The 22,234-nt window shown below is 36.6% G+C and overlaps 1 protein-coding gene across 13 annotated transcripts in view; it reads left to right on the top strand.

Annotated features, from left to right (window-relative positions):
* Positions 1-22,234, top strand: part of PLEKHA5 (pleckstrin homology domain containing A5) — a 173,645-nt gene that overhangs the window by 139,010 nt on the left and 12,401 nt on the right. For 11 of the 13 annotated variants that reach the window (XM_075114728.1, XM_075114694.1, XM_075114702.1 and 8 more), the window contains 7 exons: positions 12,501-12,563; positions 13,714-13,794; positions 13,929-14,078; positions 15,553-15,654; positions 16,733-16,844; positions 17,100-17,146; positions 18,777-18,894. In XM_075114728.1, the coding sequence (XP_074970829.1) occupies positions 12,501-12,563; positions 13,714-13,794; positions 13,929-14,078; positions 15,553-15,654; positions 16,733-16,844; positions 17,100-17,146; positions 18,777-18,894 (673 nt within the window). Of the gene's footprint in view, positions 1-109; positions 164-6,491; positions 6,573-12,500; positions 12,564-13,713; positions 13,795-13,928; positions 14,079-15,552; positions 15,655-16,732; positions 16,845-17,099; positions 17,147-18,024; positions 18,214-18,776; positions 18,895-22,234 lie in introns of all 13 variants that reach the window. The other 2 variants (XM_075114734.1, XM_075114742.1) reach the window with 2 other exon arrangements.

Here is a 22,234-nt window from a genome sequence, read left to right as displayed (position 1 = left end):
TCTACATAAAACAGAAAGATCACTGTCTAGTTTACATCTTTTAAAGCTATCTTCATGCATTCTGCACCTTCTGTCCCTTTCCTTTTTTCCCCTGACTGCTGCCTGCTAGAATGAGATTCTTGCACATCACCTTCAAAGGAATGCCATATATTTGGATCATCAGGTGGGATTTGCAATTTTCTTGTATGCTTATCTTTCTTAATGCTTTTTGCCTGTTCCTATCAAGCTTGAAATATTTGGGGAGAGGAATTTTCAGTGCTTTTTGTGAAGTTGGATATTTAATGTGTGCCTTTTTTAAGTAGCACAGAATATCTTAATTGATTACAAATTTAACATATAATGGGGAAAAAACCCTCAGTTTAAAATTTGTCAGAATATAGTAGCCACTCAGCAATTAATTTTTCTGTTCTTCATTTCCTTCTTATTATAAGACTAACTGTAGCATTTTATCATCTTTAACCAAAGTCGTAATATATTTCCAAGCTCATATGACACACATGCAATTTATAGGAAATTAGTACTTCTGATAATTTTAGTTTTCCGAATTCAGAAGAGTCAGATGTTCCTACAGGACATTAAATGAAAGGGAGGTCAAACATGAAAAACGTTTTAAACAAATCATAGCATGGCTCATTGCTTTTTCTCCTTTTACTCAGTTATTTATTAAAGTTTTATATAAGAATAAGATTTTGACTTCTTTACAACTTCTGATAACTTACAGAGTGAAGGTACAATTCTGTCTTCACTAACATAATTGCCAAGTGAAGAATCGTGGTATCACGTAGCTCATTTTATGGCTTTGCATGATCAAATGAGACCTCTGTACGAGCTGTGTGTGAGAAGGTTTTAAATGGGAAATTTTTGCTAGCGCTTAAAAGAAGACAGTCGTAAGTGCCTAGAAGAAGTAGAAGCGACTAGGTGTCTGTTAGTTAAAAATATAAAATTTGCTAGAGTTTTTTTCTTTTTCTAATATTCTAATGAATTTTTTCAGCCTTACAGTTAAAACCAGATGTTCTTAGAACTTTCATGTCTGACATGTTCCAATGATAGGATTTCAGTTAGTTACTAAAAACCACACATGTGTGTGGAGACACACACACACACACTCTCTCTCTTGCACATGTGCTTGGTTCACCTAATGACTTTATTTTCCTGTTATCTCTTGGAAACAAGGACAAACTCAGTTAGATGGCAGTGTGTTTCTAAACATCTCTGTCTTGTCTTAAGGGGCTGCAGGAGGTCAAAAACAGTAGGGAAAAACCACTTGCCAAATTAGGCCAAAATATTTTATCCAACTCAAATATTTCCAGTTTATAATATTTTGGAATAAGGGAGTAATTCTGTCTTCAACAATGTAGTTCATTTCCAAGGACAACTGTCCATGTGAAGTGTAAAACTATGTACCATGCTGTTGCTTGATTAGCCAAGCTTGTCACTATGATAAACAGGATTAAACAGAAAGAACTGCCTATGTATAACATTCAAAGTGGTAAAAAGGATTTCATTTTGCTTCCACCAGATGAAATTTAGAAATGTAATGTGGTGTGATAAACATTAATTTAGGGAAGTGTCTAAACCTTATAAATGTATGATAATTACCCCTACCAGAGATGCAAGAAATCACTGCACTTCTTACAGTAAGAAGTCATTATCAAGTCTAAAATATATTACCTTAATCACAAAATCATGGAAGAACAGGTTGGAATACCTGTCCCAGTTTCTGATCAGTTTCTCTTTTCTCCTTGTTTTAATATAATACTGCCACCTACCTGTATGAAATAAATCCCCCTGAGAGCCTTCTTGCTTTGAGTACCACTGCTTCAAGGGGTGGTATCTCATTTGTATCTTTTTGCTACTTTGTCCATTATCAGTTTTCCTCTATGTTGGGAAGCAAAAAAACCCAAAGTTTCTTTTAGTGTAGTTGAGGCCTTTCCTCCTTATCTGCATCTGTAACCAGCTTGCGTAATGACTTGCCCTCTTTGAATTTTAAATGTCCAGTGTACTTAAATTAGGTATTTCCATTCATATTTGATCTCTGAAAATAGTGTCAAAATCTGCTTTGCCTGGAGCATGTGGTAGAACTCCAGGCCTGTTATAGTCAACCCTCACCTTTTTGGTCACGAAGAATTCTGTACCGTACATAACAATAATTCTTAAGTTTGTACCGAGGTTGCACAGGTGAATTTTCAGGCAGACTAAAGTTCATGTGTTTTATGCTGTTGCAGTAAGCTGTTTTCTACTGGTTAGGTGGCTTTCTTATCAAGACTCAAGAATATCCCATAGGCTTTTTTAAGTCATACATCTTTTTTGTACTGCTGTTTCCTTCTGAGATGCTTAGAAATTCTTATGTTATGCTTTCTGATGTTTTTGTATTATGCTTTTAGAATTTTTGTTGTTGTTGTTGGAATTCAGAGAGAGAAAAAAAGATTGGAGAGACTGACACACGTATACCCAGCCATATGATTTCTTTGATGTCTTGTGGCCAAAAGAATGATTGTCAGGCATCCTTTTTTTTTTTTAAAGTGAGTTTGTGAACTTGAACTCTGCTGGCTCAAGGTTTGTAGAGAGGCGGGAGAGAGTCTCATTTGCCTTTTAAAAAGTAGTGCTTTGGACATAGCTAGAAATCCTAGGCAATGATGATTTGTTTGCCAACGTAGGACATATTATGGGGGCACATACAATCTCAGTCTTCTGCATTATCAAATTTTGAGGGATCACTTATTATGTATTACTAAATCCAAGCCAGCAGTCTCCTTAATGTATTTGTGCCCAATTATTACAATAACAGTAACAAAATTTGGAACATAGGTTTTTTCAAATAAAAGCTAGACACACTTTTTTTTTTTTACTCCTTTGTAAATAAAGCCATGGCAGAAGGTCCCACTTGAATCTTTCTGTTACTATGGAGAATTCCCAAAAACCAGTCTTTTAGTATGCTTCTTAATTTTATGTTGATAATAAAACTTTTCTTTGGATGAAAAATCCTCTTCTACTAAGCTCAAGCTATCTATGTAAAACTCTCCATGCCTGTTGTCATATTGATCTCAGCATATCCCAGGTTGGTTTGTCACAGTAGAAACTCTACAGAATTTCATTTAGTCTTTTTCTTCCCTTCCCCCCTCACCACCCACCACCACCCCACCACCCCCATTTCTTTGAAATTGCTATGGAGAAGTTCAGGTGTTAAGTTGTTCATATATTTCTGCTGGTACTTTTGTTTTTAGTTTCTTCTGGTTTTCAAAGGGTGCATAAAAATAAACAGAACTTGAACAAGAAGTTGTCAAATAAAGGAGCGAAGGTCCCACAGCCAACATCCATAATGTCGTGGTGTTTTGCTTGTTTTCTCCTCTTCACCACCCTCTTTCTGAGATGCTGGAGGTGGTTCTGGGAAAAGGTAGTAAATTAAGGGAGGCTGGAAAAGTACGAGGGGGTCTGGACAGAGTGACAGATATCTTGTGTTATATCTGATACCTTGTGTTTCAGCCTAAAATATTGTCCTCTATTAGCAACATATAGGATACTACCCTTACATGTATTTTTTATGTTATCTGGAAAAGATAGAGTGAGCTGACCCAGCTGCCGCTGTCGTTCTTTCTGCTACTGCTTTTCTTCCCTTTTCACTCCCCAGAAGAAGAAGGGAAGCTCAAGGACAGGGGCCCTGTAGGGTGAAAAGAAGACTGTGCTGGAGGCAGCTCTGCTGTTTAAAAAAAGGCAGGAAGGAAAGTGCATTTTCCTTCTTTTGGACAGAATATTAAAGAGCAGAGGAAAGGTGGGAGAAAAGATTCGTCAGGTCCTATTACCACTGCTTTTATCTTCAGGAAGCTTGAGAGGGAATGGATAAAACTGCCAATCTGAGCTCAGTCTTTTGTCACCCATAAGACATGGTCTTAGCTCATCAGTGAGGTCAACTGTCCTGGTACGGAGCCACTATTCCAGCTAATCGTTGCCACCAGAACAGCACCTACTGAAATATCATCTGTGTAGGGTGTTATCAAATGTGGAAGAGAATTTAGGAAATGGAAGGAAGAGAATAATTGTCAGTAGCTTAGCTTTACAGTTTAAAACACAAAATACCCGCTCAGATGCTTGCTCATAAATAATGTAGCTGTTCATATAGATCATATGTCAAGGAGGTGGGTTTCTTCATTGTTCCCAACTGGAAAAAAAATGTATATATTACATCAGTAAAGATAAACAAAGATGAAGCATTACTTCTGGGCAGGAAGAGTTATCTACTAGAAGCAGAAAGTGATAAAGCCAAGACTGCTGGATTTTATTTGGTTTTACTGTTGGGTTGCTGCGTGGCATCAGGCAGTTTATACTTCAGTTTGCTCATGTAAACCTGAATTCCAATTGTTGTGACCTCTTTAATTGGAGATACTGTATAATACTATTAATATTATGCATAAGATCTAAAAGGTGTCCTTTACTGCACAACATAATGTATTCTGTTTTTCTGAAGTGAGAGAAAATCAAGGCTTATTTCTGTTACGAACAAGCAAACGTTTTTCCTTGAGCTATTCATTGAATGTGAGTAGTGTCTAACTTCAGATTGGGAGTAGCCTCGTGATAATGCTTTACGAGCACAGAATACGTATTCTTTTCACCTTTTAGAGCATGGGACTTGCCATTGTGTCCTGCGTAACTCTGGTTTGCTTTGCCAGTCCTTCAGTACGCATTGCCTCGTGTGTGCGCTATCTTTCTATCTTTATTTAACAGAGGTTTGTGACAGATACATACAACCTCAAGAACCTAACTTCTCAATAGTTAAATGCCAGTATTCTTTGGAAATATTATTTCCTAAAGGGGGAAAAAAAATCTTGCTATATTTGACTGCTACAAAGGCTCTTTGATTGGCATTACTTTACCAATTATCTGGTTTTTGATCTTTGTTCCGTAAGGGCTTAAGGAACTGGAGCTTTTCTGGAAATAACTGGCCTTTGCAAACAGTGTTAGATAAGCACGGTTAAGCACCAGTGGTAGTAAAAATACTGGAAGAAGTCCTATAAATCAAAGTTGGAGGTGGCTGGAGGACAAAACATTACTTCAGATCATCTTTTGAGCAAATCCACTTTGCATCTTTTCTAATCTGGATGAAAACAATCTTTGAACAGTTCCACCGAAATTCATTCTGGTGTTGTCTGTTATCAGTCAGAAAGGAAAAATGTGAAATATAGTAAAAATAAATTAGCCAAAGAGCCTGAAGCTGTTGAAATCGACCTAATCAAAATGCATCAAAGCCAGTATACTCCTAATAAAATATTTCAGATTCAGAGCAATTTCTGCTTTACAAATACTTCAGTTGGCTGTAGTTTGCTTGGCTTCGGACCTTATTGTTGATCTTACTTTTGAGATATCTTTTGGTATCACCCAGTCACCCCCACTCTGGACAAAATCTTAACGTAGAGGGAGAACAACTTCTTGCGTCAGTTCTAGTTTTCTGTTTATGTATACTGCAGAAGATGGAGCAAATGGGAGGGGTGGCTTGTCAGGCTTTCTGTTGCATTTCAATCTGTGAAACAAAACCTTGCCATGCAAGTTCATGGTGAGTGCATATATATACATAAAGACAGAGTGAAAGATCATAAATATTCATACACACACTTCCTTCCTGTGTAAGCATACTTGAAACAGGTATTGCTGAAGAGGTCCTAAAGTTTCCAAGAAAAATAGGAGGGGATTGTGCATTAAGTGACTTTTCAGTTTCTTCTGGAGAAAAAAAACCTATCTATTTTCATAATTTTTCCCTTACTGTTACAAAAGTCTCCTTTTTAAAACCAAAAGTCTCATACTGTTGTCCGTGATGCATACTTTTCTGACATCCTAAACGTATGCAAATTGTACTGTAATAATCAAAGTATCTGGTTTTGACTTTTGCACATCTATCAATAAATACTGATCATTATAGAGAATGCCTGACCAGTTCTGAAATAGTTTCACACCCTTATATGGGGGAGGATAAATCCAATGAGTAACGATTCAAAGTTCCAAAGAATAAAAATCAGCGCAGTATATAAAGGCATTTTGTGATAGACGAACATAAGTCTAAACCTCGCTTCAATATTCAGAAGCTGGGAATGCTTATATCTTTTCAATGTACATTGAGTTACAAAATCTATAATTTAAAAGGTTTTCTGATAAAGGTTTGGGTGTTCCTATTGCATAATCCGATAATAGTTTTCATTTCAATATCATGCAAAGCCAGGCTTATTTCAAGCGTTTTTATTTTTAAAATGGGGAGAGTGTTGGTGAATAAATACTACATTGGTTTTGAGCATTTATGTGGTTTTGCTGCATTTGTTTGATGTTATTAAACTTTTCCAATGTTAATGTTACTGAATGATGGAATATATAAAAAGCATGGGGTAAAATGTAATCTACTGCATTATTAGAAAAAATTAAAGTAGAGGCTATATTTTACAGTGTCGTCTTTCAAATCTAGCCATGCTGTAAACTGATGTTTGCTGTATGCTCCTCCTGATTTGAAATAGATGAAAGAGAATGAACCTTTAATCACCATGGTTCACACTATGATTGAGAACTCGGCGCTAAGACCACAACTGTACCAGCAAGTAAGGTCTTGGATAGTGAATGAAATTGCTTTATCATCTGCGAAAATTTTCCTTAGTGACAGTTTTGGTTGTTCCTCAGATTTATTCATAACATTGGTGTTTCTCTTATTTGCTTTGGAAAACCACAAGTCATCCATGCTTTATAAAATGCTGCAATATCGTTAGCATGGCTTTTGCTGCGTTTTTGTTGTTAAGTATTAAATGTACCCTTTTGAATAACTTTTTCTGTCTAGACGATTTAATTAGTTGATGTTTTATTCAGGTGTCCAGTAAATTCATGATACTTCCAATAAGCTTCCAACATCTGTCTTAGCATGACTCTCTGCAATTAGTGTTCAAAGGTGCTTCTTTCTTTTGACCACTACAAAAGCATGTGAGTGGTGTTTACCTGGTCATTTCTGGCAATTTTTGTTTTGTTCTAGGAAGTGGATTTACAAGTTTTTGTTTGCACCTACCAAACCTTTAGCCACTGAAGAAAGGAAGGATCAAATTACTTTGATCTGGGGACTGTAAATCCAAAAGGCAGTGGCTGTTCATAAAGTCACAGCAGACTTAACCGTGCACACTTACAGAGTATCTAGTGATGGTTGTAAATGGTAAGATGGAAGAAGAATCAGAAATGTGAATGGAAATATTGTCTGTGAGGTGAGACCTGCATTAACTTATGAGCATGGCCAATACCTATCTGTTGGCACTGCAGTGTCTTAGGGATACTGGGGCTTAACTGAATAGCTCCTGTCACATCAGGGAGTGGTTAAGAAGTTTCTAGCCTTAACTGCAGCAAAGATGTTATTCTTACTTAAACAACTATGATAGTTAGCAGCAGATGAGGTGTACAGTTTTGGCTGCCAGTCAGAAGGGAAGATGTGACCGGTTCCCTTACGCTTGCATTATGCCCTTGTGAGCCAAAATGGCACATAAAGGTTTCACACTTTGAAGAAAATGAGTCGTTTTGCCCTGTAAAGAAAAAAAGTAATTTATTAGTGATTAATAATTCGCCATGTTTCTAAAAAATGCTGCAGCTTAATTTCATGTTTCATTTTTTTGGAAGTCAAATCCACGTTGTAGATTTGCTTGTGATCCAGAAAAGTTGCAAGAAAAATCTCAGCTTTCTAAAGGGAGTAAGGTTGTGAGTGACTGATTTCAGGATCACCTAATTTATGCTCCTATGTGCAAAATAGGAGCTTTAACATGAAACCTGAAGAACTATTTGGGAGAAGAATGGGAGAAGTAAGGTGCCTTCAAGCCCTAAATGAAATTGGGGTTTTTTGGGTTTTGCTTTTTGTTTTTGTTTGGGGTTTGGTTTGGTTTGGTTTTTTAAAGAAGCCTCGCTGTTATGATTTGTTTAAAGCAAATCAAATTTCAGTAATAGAGTATGCAAAATGAATAAGTCAACATGCATATTATGAACAGAGGTGCTATGCACGTGTCAGGGTAAACTAGCTCAGCCTCTAATACTAATATAGCCACAATGGAGGAATAGCTGTGCCTGGACTAGGTAGCCTGCTTATTTAGGGATACCAATAAATTTCAGAGTGCCGTCATGATGAAGCTATGCTGTCAGCTAAGGTATCGCTACACAGCACTGCCTTCACCTTGTAGACATACCTGCTGCTGTGTATTTGACCCTGAATAAGCACCTTTTGACATTCTTGTAAAAAAAAAAAAAAAAAAAAACCCAGTGAGTTTAACAGGTCTAGAAGATTCAATAACCTTTTGTCACGAGAGATGTGGTCTCTTCAGGTCGGAGTGTTTGCAACACGTTGGCAGGCTTGTGGAGAAGAACCCATGTATTGCATAAACTGGAGAATAGCAAGACCTTCTGCTTTCATGGCTGAAGCTTCCTATACAAAATACTGCATTAGCAAACTTCCAGGAAAGGATAAAAATACACTCAAAATTTCACTGCCTAAATAGTCCTCTAAACTTTTGTAATGCAAAACTAACCTGATAAAAATTCTGGCAACTTATTAAACAACAGATAATTTTTTATTCAAATAAAATAAATTGGTTTTATCAGTTGTCTTTCCCACTGCAGTTCTAAAGAAATGTAAACGATTGGGAGAAGCCTCTGTGTAAGTTACTGAAACCTGTTTTGTTGTCAGGTGATAAACTGGTTTCTGATGACCGTAACCATTCCTGCGGGTAGAAAAAAGGATCTGTCTTTGCTTCAGTTTATTCAGTTCAATTTTATGACTGAACCTATTTAGAGTTAAGCCAAGGAAAGCAAGAAAAGCTTGTATTTAATTAAAAATTGAGGTGTCTTGCTTCGTGCTTGTTTGTAATCAGTAACAGTTCTTCAGTAAAACAGCTAAAATATATACTATTTCAAATGTGTTATTTATAAGACATTTTTATTTGTGATTTGTTACATCTTCACAGTTTTTTAAATCACTTTGACTTACATCAGTCTGCCCTACAGACTGTACTGTAAATTTACAAGTATAAGCCAGGGCAATGATTCCATATGTACAGACAAGAAAAATAGAGGGTTTTTACAGCCTGGACCCATTTTTACCTTGGGGTTTTTATTTCTTTCTAATACTTGTTTTCTAAAGCAGTATATGCTGATTTTAAAAAGCAGAATTATTCGCAATTCCCCCTGTGCGTGAGTTCCCTAAAGGGGAAAAACCAAAAACCTGAGTGCAACAAGCTATCATCCAGGTCTTTGCTTGGATAATTGTTCTTAATACATTAAACACATATAAAAAGAGTTCTTGATTTTTTTGGTCCTATAAGGACAGGGAGATCTTATTTATGGCATTTTTCTATTGTTACTGTTACTATTATTGTTGTTGTTGTTGTAGCTGCATACATTTAAGCTGTTATGCAGGGTAAATTTTTAGATTTGTAGGTAAAAGTATTTTTCAAGTTTTATTACGGACATGAGATGATTCTATTTGAGCTAAAAATCTTGTATTTCCAATTTTTATTTGAAACGTTATCTGTCACATTATGCAAAATTAGAGGAGAATCTTGCTTACTGTGGGGTAAATGCCCACTTGCCTTGGTTCCTCATAGTAAGAAGTACTTAAAAAAAGGAAAAAATAAAAGCCTCTTGGCAGTCTGACTTTAACCTTGTGCTCACCACAAAATGGCCTAGATTGTCCTGTTTTAATTTTCTAAGTGCAGTATCTTGCAGAGATGCTTAGTGTGCTCCCAGGGTGTGACATTTCCTCCCATAAATGTATTGAATGAAAACCGTAGCAGAAAATCTAGAAATAGCTTATAAGGTAATGAAATAATATTGTCACTTAAATGTATTGACTGCTTAAATAAGTTTAACCCCTCATGTCTCAGGAGAGAAATCTGCCTAATCTGTATTTATTCAGGAAGAAATTTCCCTCTAAGGACATCTGATACTGTGTCCATTGTGGTAGATTTATCCACTTCTGTGGCACATCTGGTACCGACGTTTGACAGAGATGGGGACTGCACAGTGGGACTGTAGAGTAGATGATGAATTATTTCTAATCTAAGATGGAGGTCCAATTAAGGTGACTTTACCTTTTCACATGTAAGATACATGTTTGGCCAAATTCTGCATGTGCAGTTTGCCTTTCCGAAATGGTAAGTTCTATTTGTAGGTATTCAGGGTGGTGCTCCTGTATGTTTGGGAGCTGTGCAGTGTTTTTTACCATGTTAAGAGGAATAGACTGGTTTTGTATTTCGGTAGGCAAATGTCAAGGAAAAGTGTAGAAGTCAGCAGCAAGTCATGTCAGTGGTTCAGTAGGTGGCACTCTTTCTCTGAAATTCCAGGCCTGGTAAAGAATTTGTAGGAACGATTTGGTGAGAGGCATTTGTTGAACGTGACATAAAATACATTTTGATAACTTGATCATTGGAGCTCCTATAATGCGTTTTCCAGGGTTATGAGGTGGCTAACCTTGCTTGTAATGTGTAATTGCGTTTTGTCTACTGCAATTCCTCTCCTAATTCCAGTAGGATGCAATAGTGCTTTTTGCCTTAAACTGATTTATAGATGCGCTGTGGAAAGAGGAGGTGCTGTTCTGTCAGAGATGGATTAAGTGTTTCATGCTATTTTTAGAGTTTTTGTGTTAAGTCTATGTAAAAAGTTACAGTAGAAATGTTGAAATGAGGTGGCTTTCCAGCAGTGCCTATTGCGGGAAACTAGTATCGCTGACAAAAGCCAGAAGCTGGCAGCAATTTTAAAAGTGTGATAGGATTTTCATAACAAGAATTAGCACGCATATAGTATTCTTCAAAAATGTGGTTTTGTTTTCTGAATACTTAAAATATATTCCTTTCAGGAGGTAGGCAGGGATAAGGATGCTGAATTGGCAACTTATTTTAAACTCGCCTATAATTAAGGTTGAAATGCTAAAAAAATAAACATCGCTCTTTTTTAAAAAATAAAGTGTAAAAAATACTGGCTTGAAAAAACATTACGTCTTTCCAGGCAAGCCATATAAAATGCTGAGCAGTATCTTGGGAAGATGTATTTATCTAATAAGGGATAATCTTTCTTTTGTAAAATCTTTCTGTTGTGAAATACAACTAGGTTGTCTCTGTAAGTTAAGGACATTTGGCCATGTTTATGAGTTTTTTTTTTAATATTTCCATTTCTCATTTTTCTCTCATTGTGATAAAATCAACAGTTAAAAAGCACAACTCTACAATAATAGGAGTTTTAATAGATACCTTAACTTTCGTGACATTCATGAGGTGCAAAAGTGCTGTGGCTTTTTTCATATTCCAACACTCATTTTCATAAAATGTCCATTTCAAAGAAAGTTACTGTGTGGTTTCAATACACTATACATACTTTTAAATTGTCACCAGGTGCATTTGCATGAGGTATGTGGACATAATGTCTTGAAATGAAACACTTAAACACTTAAGTGTGTTGAAGATTTATTGTATGTTTGGAATGCTTGTCTGATTAACCCTTCCCTAGTCCTTTTATTTATAAGTGTCCTGTAACATGGACTTGTGTTTTTGTAGTCTTTCTTGCACTATTAAGTCACCATGACCTGATTATGACAGATACATGAAAAGAAAGCGTCTTGTGTTGGGACTCGATGCACACATGTTTTTAGTTAAATAAAATACGAAGGTTGATAGTGTTATGCCAGTACTTACTGCATAGGACATTAAGTAGTTACTGTATGTGACAGTCCATTCTAAAATGGGGAGCCACCTTTTTTCATGTAAGATGTTTTTAAGTGTTGTTACTGGTCAGCTCAGAGACTGAAAGAGTTGTGGACTTAATGTGAGGAGCTGTATGAAAGTTCTTTGAGGATACCTTACATGCTGACTAGCATGAGGAGGCAAGTTCGCCTAGGTCCAAAGATAAAATAGAAGGGCTTCCATTTATGGCATTTCTGGTAATACTCTGTTGGAGGGGAGGGATTCCGTATGAAAAAGTGGGCAGAAAGGTGTTTGGCGCCACTTATTGGGCATATGTCTGCAATGAGATATTTTACACACATGTAGTATACTTAGGTCATTCTGTTCTGATTTCAGATTCACATCAGAATATCCTCCTTGGGAATACACCTGGCTTTAGTGGGCCTATAATGGTTAATTCCAAGTAGAATGAGTTCCTGTATTTGGAATGCACATAAGAAAACATACCTAATGATGCATAGCTGTGTCTAGGTGTACTCTGGCAGTTTCATCTTCCTACATAATCCATGTTTGATTAAGTTAATTATACATCTTTAAAAATCCAGTTTGCGTTAGAAACATAGCCTGTTAAGTAAATGCAACTTTCTACTGACAGTCTGCTTGACATTCCATTTACTTATCTTCATTAATATATATAGGCCACAACTGTATTGTTCAATGTGGTATGTTTGACTTTCAAGCAAAAGCTGATTTCTGTATTAAAACTTAAGCTGAACAGTAGTTTCATTTTCGTAGTCCAATTAAGTTGTTTTATGGCAATGTTATTCTTCCTTATAGTTAACACAAGAAGAATGTAGGGGTACACTATACAAATATAGAACTGAAGAGCTGGATATTGACGTAAGTCATTTGTATTTTTTCCTCCTTGGAAATGTTGGTATTTGTCTCTTTATTTTGATTACGATTTCCCCCTTGACTTTTGGGTTTGAAACAGTTCGTATAGGTGATTACCAACAGAAATTGCTTTGTGAAATTGAGGGGCATAAGATTCTTCTTGTAATAGCTTCTAATTTGCAGGAAGTATTACATTTTAAGCTGAAATTTCAAGTATTATATCTGTTCAAAGGTGGATTGCTTCTAGAAATGAATTGATTACTTTAGAAGGGAGAAACTGTAGTTGTAGTTCAGTTGTAAGCATGAGAGATGTAATTTCTCAGGAAACGTGACCCGATTTTCCAAAACTGAAATTTGGCATGGGTAGTTACAATAGAGTATTGGGTTGCTAGTTACTAAAGAAAAGGGGCTTAGTGTTTAGAGTCAGTTTTAAAATTGATGGTGAAAAATACACACATACAGTCATACTGTACATGCATTCATACGCATGTCTAGTCATTCTTGCACAATGCAGCTAAGAGTAGAGATACTGATTTAAGGGATGTTGTTTTAAGTGTAAAGAAAGTAGGCTCCCAGTGTTTTCTTAGAGTTAAAAAGTCAGGGCAGCACAAAATGACCTAAAAAAGTTGTTCAAATAGAAAAGTACACTGGTTCAAATTGCTAGAGTGCACTGAACAGTTATTTGCTCAAACTGGAGCTAGAGTGGAACAGTTTTAATCATAGCCAAGCCTCAGTCGGAGGTAAAACAGAGCGAAACATGGATAGTATTAATAACTAACCATTAAGAACCTGAAATAAACCATGGGAAAGACTGTGAATGTATGTAATACTCTTTATAATACTGAGGAATATGTAAATTAAAATGGTATTTAATACCCGTTATTAAGTTGTAAAGATTTAGCTGTAGAACCATAAATTACATGTTTTAAGCCATGCTGTTTCAAGTTGTAATAACACTTATTTCATAGTATTGTAGGAGGGTTTCTTAAGGTTAATTTGGAAATACAACACTGATGCCTTCAGAGTTTTAGAATTCATATTTTGTGGTAATAAAATTTTATATAGATTCTTGTAATGATTTGATCAAGTTATATTTTGATTGCTGGGGATGTTAAAAATGAAATCCTAATTACGATCATTTTCTGTTATGTACTAGGCTAAGCTTAGCCGTTTATGTGAACAAGATAAAGCTGTACAAGCACTGGAAGAGAAGCTTCAACAGCTACACAAGGAGAAAGTAGGACAATTGTATTTATTACCTAAAGTGGATGTTATTTTACATGCTTATTATCAGAACATTGGTAACTGAAATAAAATGATAATCAGCCCAATGATGCAGAACATTAAAAATAATTCTTTTTATTATAATAGTACACGCTTGAGCAAGCTTTGCTATCAGCAAGTCAGGAGATAGAAATGAATGCAGATAATCCCGCGGCCATACAAAATGTAGTCTTACAGAGAGATGACTTGCAGAACGGACTACTTAGCACTTGTCGAGAAGTATCGCGAGCTACTGCAGTAAGTAATACGTTCTTGCCAGTAAAACTCAGCAAAGTGTTAAACTATTGTCTTCATGTTCATATTCGTAATTGGGTTGTCTCTGGTTATTTTTCACTGTGTTCCAACAAAACTGCGTTGTCTTTTACTTGTTTCTATTTTTGTCAAAGGCAGCTGGAAAGTGACCTGTTCACTCTTTTTCTTTTTTTTTTTTTTTTTTTTTGGTTGGCCAGGAATGAGTGCATAGTAACTTTAATTGGTGTGGTAATTTCATCTTTATAATATGAAAATTTGATTACAGGAGAAGTAAATAATGCAAAGAAGCTGTTTTATGTGATGGCAAAACAGTAGCAAGCACCAAAATAGTAGCAAGCACAGACTTTACCAGATATTCGATCAGATAGGTGACTGACTTCGTTAAGCAAAAGCAGCTGCAGCATGAAAAGAAGAAAAGATACTGTCATGGTCTCTCTTAATAGTGGGCCATTACATTTAAAAAATCTTTCAAGTTATGTACTTTCAAAAAACTTAAAAGAAAAAAACAGAAAAAAACTCTACCAACCAAACAAAAAAAAAAACCACCAAGAAACCAAAACAAGATGGAAAGGAAGGGAATTGTTATTTAGTGTCATTTTCCACTTCATGATGGTTTCTACACTGAAATGACAAGGTAAAGAATTGTTTTTGCATACTTACGTATGTGTCCAAAAAGGTATTTCAGGATCAAATTCCAGTGGTTTGCTGTGGTGAAAATGATACAAAGTAGGTCCTGAAATACTGATTTTAGTCTAATCGTTAGACTACGTTGTAAAAAGAATTGGTTGGGCAAGCAAAAGGGAACCAGGGGAAAGGAAATCCTCAAGATATACTTGCCCTCATTAAATTTTTAATTTGTGCTAAATTGAGTAAATTGCTCAATGTAGGAGGAAAAAGTGAGATGGTAGAGCTGACGTTAAGGAAGATTTTCCTCTTGCACCTTCTCCCTTCTGGTGTTTGTAGTTTCACGTATGTAAAACAACGGTGTATTAGCAGGCCTGGGGCATTAGCTGGTAACCTTACAGGCAGGGCTGGATAACTTACATTTGTCTTGCATAGTACATTGCGTATACATACGCATGCTGTGCACTCACACATATGTATTCTCTGTGATGAAAGAGACAAATTTGCATCCATTTTTGCGGGTTTTCCGCCTCAGCGGAAGGACAGCTTAAGACCCAAATGCCTGCTGACTATAAAGACGTATTCTGAAGACTTTGCCTTTGCCTACCTTTTTTGTTTGTGAAAAGTCAAAATGATGCTTTGTTTGAATTCCATTCAGTATCATTAGAAAACCAAAGATCTGTTTAACCATTGCATTCTCTAAAATATTTATTTATTGCTGATATCTATGCATTACTTCCTGAAGTTTCATGCCACTGAATAGAGGAAAAATAAATATTTTGTTTGTTTTGCTTGAATGTGCATCTGTAATTCTTTACTTTTCTTATATACTCAGGAACTGGAAAGAGCTTGGAGAGAATATGATAAATTGGAGTATGATGTAACTGTAACAAGGAATCATATGCAGGATCAGCTCGATCGGCTTGGAGAAATTCAGGTGTGGCATAGGTCTTCAAAGTGCATTTAAGTCACTTCCATTTTCTGTGGTTGTGTTTAAAAAACACACAAATGAAAAAAGGGGGACGTGGTGCATTAACTTAAAAGGGATAAAAAAAATTATAAGTTTGTAAGTTCTGAGGAGGTCTTTAGCTTTTCCTATTTTTTTGAAGCAACAGCACTGGTTTTCCCATGTCTGGAAGCCTCCTCTTCCTGTTTCAGTGATGGGGTCCAAAACAGGGTGGTTTTCTCAGACCTTAATTGCTATGACAGTCATAGTAAATCTTCACACGAATCCTTCTATTTAACTGACTATTTCAAAATGTTATTAAATCATTCTAACAAAATTAATTATAATAAAAATATGCTAAGCATTGCTTCAGGTCTTACATATGAAGAGATGAACAAGATCTGACATATTTTACTGGCTCTCTGTGCTGTGGAGGATTGGACAGTTAGTATAAGTTCTGAATTCCTGAGGAGATCTTTGCACATACAGATGTGCATACATTATCTGGAATAGGCAGATGGGTGTGGTCCATGCTGGGAGGCATTAAAGGCTGTTTGCTCCAGGGATTGATTTCCTATGCAGCTATGAAAGGGAGATTACAAGGAAGCCCAAGAGCTGAGAAATTCGTGTTACGCAGTCCAAAGCATGCATGGCCAGGAATGCAAATAGGCCCACAGTTTATAGGCTAGTAGGCAAACACCATGTTCATCTCCATCTATTTTAGGGTTGGAACTGACGACTCCTTTCCTTTCGTTGTACATAGGTCTCCTGTGCAAAGTTTGCTTGGATTGTCTTTGGAGACAGTAGATACAATTCTATCCTTAAGTGGAGTTTGAACTAGCAAATTGCTGTCAAATTAACCGACTGATGCATTATGAAGTTACTTAATCTTATACTTTCTGTTTCTGACAGTATTTGAATGAGAGCGTCTGTCATTACTGCATTTTATTCTCCTTCATCGGGAAAGGTTATGCAGTGTAGTCTAAAGAAAGGAAAAGGTTTTCTGTTTTTTTTTCTGCTTGCAATGTGTTCTAATTTATTGCCTATATATACTGATATACACCGGCAGACCGAGTCAGCAGGGATACAGCGTGCTCAGATTCAGAAGGAACTGTGGAGAATTCAAGATGTCATGGAGGGTTTAAGTAAACATAAACAACAAAGAAGCTCTTCAGAGGCAGGTAAACTGATTGTTTTTATCTCGTAGGAAGTGAGATTGGATCGTATACATTTTTAAAGGATAAGCTCCGTAGCTGCTTTTGTAAGTTTGAAAAAATGGTACAATCGCTGAGAAAAGACAAAAGCAATCACCTATTTTAAGTTGATACTTTGTGTATTTGTTTGATAGCAACAGGTTATAGTTCATACTTTAAAAGCTATTTATTGAAAACCATTTTTCTCTTTCTTTCTATGCCTTTCCCCATCTCCCCAAACAGGCATCATGGGATCAAGGACATTTTCAGCTATTAAATATAAAAATGAGGTATGGTTTTAGTATATTTACCATTTTAGCATCACTGAATTTCTGATATACATATGATAAAAATCAGCATTATTTTAATTGTTTTAAGGATGTCTGAAGTATGTATTTGGTATGTTTCTGTGAAAATACTGCATTATGAATTAGTTTTAAAGACTGATATCTCTGCTAGTAATTCTAACACTCTCATTTGTTCTGTGTCTTTATTCTCACTGGTATATTTCTCTTTTCCATTTCTCACCTTTTCCTCTCCCTAGGCTCTTACCCTAGAAATATAAACCCAGATATATGGAAGAAGTACATTGCTTTATATGTCTATTCACATATCAAGCCCGGTTCTCAGGTGGCCAGAGTACTCACAAGAACAGCTGAAACTGTGGGAGCTCCCAAATGTTCAATTTCTCTGAAAATCTGGCTAGAAGTTACAGTTTTAAAGGGACATTGTCATGGTTGTCTAAAGTTTATGCAATATACATCTGGCTTACAGAACTTTCTAAAGTCTAATTTATATACAAATCTTTTTAAAGACACTGAATATAATTTTTAGAACTGTGATTCAGAGAGTTCATACATGTCCAACAGAAAGTGCGGGTGTTAGAATTGAAAAACTTGATAAACTGAATAATGAAACTACTGAAGTATCTCAGTCTAGGTGGTAGTAATAAAATAAAAAGCAAATAAAAGAACAAAAAACAACCCCAAAGAAACCCCCGAAAATAAACCTGTCTTGGCCTTTTTTTTTTTTTTTTTTATATGACATTGTCCCTTTAATTCCAAGTCTGTAGCTGGTGTAGCTATGGTAACATATCTTTCTTTTTAAGTTATAAATAACTGTAACAGGTGTGCACATGTAAATAAGGTGACTATTCTACAATCTTTAGGAAGAGGAAGTAGTCCCACCTCGTCCTCCACTCCCTCGGTCCTATGACTTTACAGAGCATCCTCCCATAATCCCCCCTCTGCCCAGTGATAGCAGCTCCTTGCTCTGTTATAGCAGGGGCCCAGTACATCTGTCAGAAGAAAAGAAGATTCACCAAGTTCAAGGATATCAGAGAAATGGATCTTACTGTGTAAGTGGCTTAAACTGCCACGTTGTTCTTGAAGCATTCCCCTTCCTTTGCACAGTCACAATTTTTGTTTTGTCATCTGGCTACCTTTGTGTTATGTTTTTTACTTTTGGCTACTTAGTTTTATTTACAGCTCCATCATTTGCTTTTCACATTTTCCTGTCATATATTCCGTGCGTATGTAAAATGTCTTAAGACTTACATGCCTGCATCTGAGTAAATGGCAGAAAATTAAATTCTGCTCACAAGTTCTTAAAAAACTCTAGGCTCAGAATCAGTTTTAGCTGAAGCCATATATAAATTTATTTCCTGAAGATCATTTAAAAGAAAAAAAAAAAAAAAAAAATCCACATTTTTATGGCAATTTTTTCTGGAATTTCTGAAAGTCTGCAAATGTTGTTACTCAAATTAACTACAATTAAATACTGCTGCAACAGCACTTGAACAATGAAACGTTGTCTTAATGTGGGAGCAGAGTCATCACAAAATAACTGTTTTGAGTCTTAAGACATAAATAAACAGGCATTTTTGTACAAGCATTTACCTTCTAACTTGTCATTCCTCAGGGTCCTGATTATAGGCTTTATAAGAGTGAACCGGAGTTAACTACAGTAGCAGAAGTGGATGAGTCTAATGGTGAAGAAAAAACAGAACAAATTTCAGAATCAGAATCTACAGCTAAAGGTTTGTCCCCAGGCGTGGTGTTTACAGCCTTTCAGCCATTTTCACAAGGAATACAAAGCTTTAACTGTGTTATAGAAGCTATATCATCCTTCGAATTTTTGTAGCCTGTCCATTTCTTAATATGATGAAACAGCTTCCATGCTAAAATAATTATTTAATTATATGATGAGAAATATTTCAGTCAATTACACCACAGAAAAATCAAACATTACACTCACCAACAACCCTGAAATCCTTATTGACACCATGTCTAATCACATCACTCACATTCCCCACACACCATTCCCTTGAACAATTACCCATTTTATGTTCTTGCCCTTGAACAATTATTCAGTTTTTGAATCAAGCTCCCGATGTTCTGTCACTGGAACGTCCAAAAAGGCAGCACCACAGAATTTTCAGGCTCTCATAAGGCAGGGAAACAATGTCTTTTTCTTTTTTTAATCTTGTAATTGTTGAATTGCCTTCTGTCCTCTGATATAATAGGAATAATGATCATGACCTTGGAGTGTACGGACAATAAAGGTCTTTGCAATTGCTAAATGCTTTAGATTCCTCTCTTCATCTAGCTTCCATAAAAGCTACTAATTGCTTGGTAGAGTCTTTTACCAGGAAGTGCTTCTCAATTCTGTTTGTTAAAACACACAGAATAGTTTGTTAAAGGTGACTTCAGGAAAAGCAGTTTGAGCACCTCCCAAAAACGGTATCGAGAGCTTTCAGAAAAAGTAACTAAACTTATCCAGTTTTTTACCGTAACAGTTGTTTTTTCCTTCTGTTACGGTAGTTTGACTAAGCATGCACATAGCAGCCTGGTGTAACAGCACCAGAATTTGACCAAGAACTATGATCATGTAAGGATATTATTTTCATCAGAACAGTAATGGTGGTTTTTAAAATGAAGGTTAGCATACAGTTTTGGTGTAAACAATGTGAATGGCCCTATGATATAGGATATAATTAAGCTTGCACTTACCAGACAATTAGTCAATTCAGATTCACTCTGGTATTTGTGAGGTATTTGGGGTATAATGTTCCCTTAACATGGATACTAAATTTCTTTTGATGGTGAAAAGTGCAAGGTTTAGCCTGAGATTTGCTAATCAACTGTCGCCTAAATTGAGGAAGTTGCCTTTCTGAGAAGATACCCAGGGTTTGTTGACCTGTGGTGTTCCAGATTGTTTAGAGTAATTTATGACAAGAGGGAAAGTCATTGTCAAGACAATATAAGAAAGTCTGCGCTGATTATATAAAGCAAACCAATACTTTTTGAGCACCCCAATCTGCTTTCTATCTTATTCTGTAAAAACTCAAATAATTTTATTCTATCCATTTGTAGAAAAACAGTCCTCAGTAAGGGAAACCAATAATTCAAATTCTTCTAATATAAATTATATTTGGAGTTGGAGGAAAAATTAGCTGCAGTGGTAGCAAGCAGCAAGAGGCTTTTTATCTTCTTAAACAACAGTTTGAAGTGGGTTTATCATAGCTGTGTTTTATCATCCAGTCCACACTTTTGAGCATGTGAATTATCGAACTGGAATTTCTCGCTTTATGTGTTCACTTATAATAACAATCCCCATGCAGTAAGAAAAATATAACCATTCCTGGTTGGTTTTTTTAATAGTGCATATGCCAATACAACTATATCCTGTTTCAACAAACTTTTTTATGCCATTCTATCTTAACAGTTCATAAGCTGAAAAGGAAACAAACTCAAAGGCAGCTCATCTCTGCAATTCTTCTTTCTTGCTGTTTTAAGAAGTCATACTTAAATGACGCAGTTTCATATTGAGGGTGGTTCTAAAAATGAGTAAATTTCAGAGGAAATTTTAAAAATGTTTTTCTAGTTCATTGTGCACGTTACTGTACTAGACACTTCTCACGTTTCTTCTGTCAGCCATTTCCCTCTCTTTTCAAATGTCAACAATCAAAGAGAAACATTTTAATGGGACTGTGTAAAGTAACCCTTACAGCTGTCTGCAAGCAGAGGGATATTTATGACCTGAGTCATACGCAAAGGTGACACTAAAGGAAAACGGACTTCTGCTGTGTTTTATCCTTTTTACGTCTAAAGGAGACCCGAACTGTCGCTTATAGCTCTTTGGGGTTTTTTTTGGAATGATGGATTTGGCATTCAAATACCTCCAGACTGTTTTGTCAGCCTATCAAACAATTTGGAGAAAGAGTTGAGCCTTCACTGAGTCAATCTATCCTCTGAGATCTGTGCACTTCAGGAAAAACATGGAGAAATAATTTGGCTATCAAAGAAAAATGTATCTATTTTTAGGCAAGATCAGTGAGGTAACGATTTTTAATAGTTTGATTTCCTGCATGTATCAAGAAGCAAAAATGAAGCATGTGTAATTCAATGATACCTGTATATTTTGGTAAGTTTTAACTTCTGTTTTCTACCAACTTAATCACATTTTGGCAAGGCTTCTCTAAGTAGAAAAGCCAGTGATGGATGCTGTTATGAGAGGCTGAATGTAGTGGACGTTAGGACACAGAATATCCTGAGCTCCCAACCAGACAGAGCCTGGCTGCTGTGGTGCCCTGTCCCTAAGTACAGTAAGGTACAAGGCTGAGGACACAGTCCCACTGTGCACAGGCACAGCCACAGCAGATAACGCAAACAGGTTTGAGACCAGTGCTGTTGCAGGCACCGCATAAACAAGATCAGCACTCACATGAAGGTGAAACACCACAAATAGCATCATCCTGTTCTCGCTCGCCAGCTAACCAGGCTCAGAGCTTGCTAGCTGATCTCATATACATACAGACGCGTGTGCATACACAGCAGTGAGTCCCTCCATTGGAAGAGCTGTCCAGACCCATAGTATCTCCGTCAGTTAGCTCTCAGTACCTCTGGCCTCTCCAGTATCTGAATCCTAGACCTAGGGTCTCTTGGACAGCTGGCTCCCACACCTTGTGTTCTGCTTGCCATCTAGTCTTGTCTTAAGGTAACTAGCATCTCACAGACGAAAGGTTCCCCTGGTACCAGGTCCAGACTTACCCTCTGGTAGCCAAGCCACAGGCCTGCAGTCTTTCCTGTCTTCGTCCGCCAGACCTACATGTGACCTCTCCGTAGCTGTCTCCTACTGGCAAGCTAGCCTGGCTTGAAGGTCACTAGCATCTCTCATGCCCTTATATGCAGAAGGGAAAACATACTCCCATGGAAAATACTTAAGAGTAAAGTTTAATAGGGAGATAGGACAGACTGCCATGCTGCGGCATGGGACTTGGTCAGACAAGCATACTGACAAACCGCTTCCTTATACAAAGCTGGACCCTTTTATTCCCCCTCCTCTCCATTATTCCACCCCTGTTCTTTCCCGTCAGC

Source organism: Phalacrocorax aristotelis, chromosome 1, assembly GCF_949628215.1.
Source record: "Phalacrocorax aristotelis chromosome 1, bGulAri2.1, whole genome shotgun sequence".
Taxonomy (NCBI): Eukaryota; Metazoa; Chordata; class Aves; order Suliformes; family Phalacrocoracidae; genus Phalacrocorax; species Phalacrocorax aristotelis.
The sequence above is the reverse complement of the archived record's forward strand: the minus strand, read 5'-3'. Positions and strand labels throughout refer to the sequence as shown.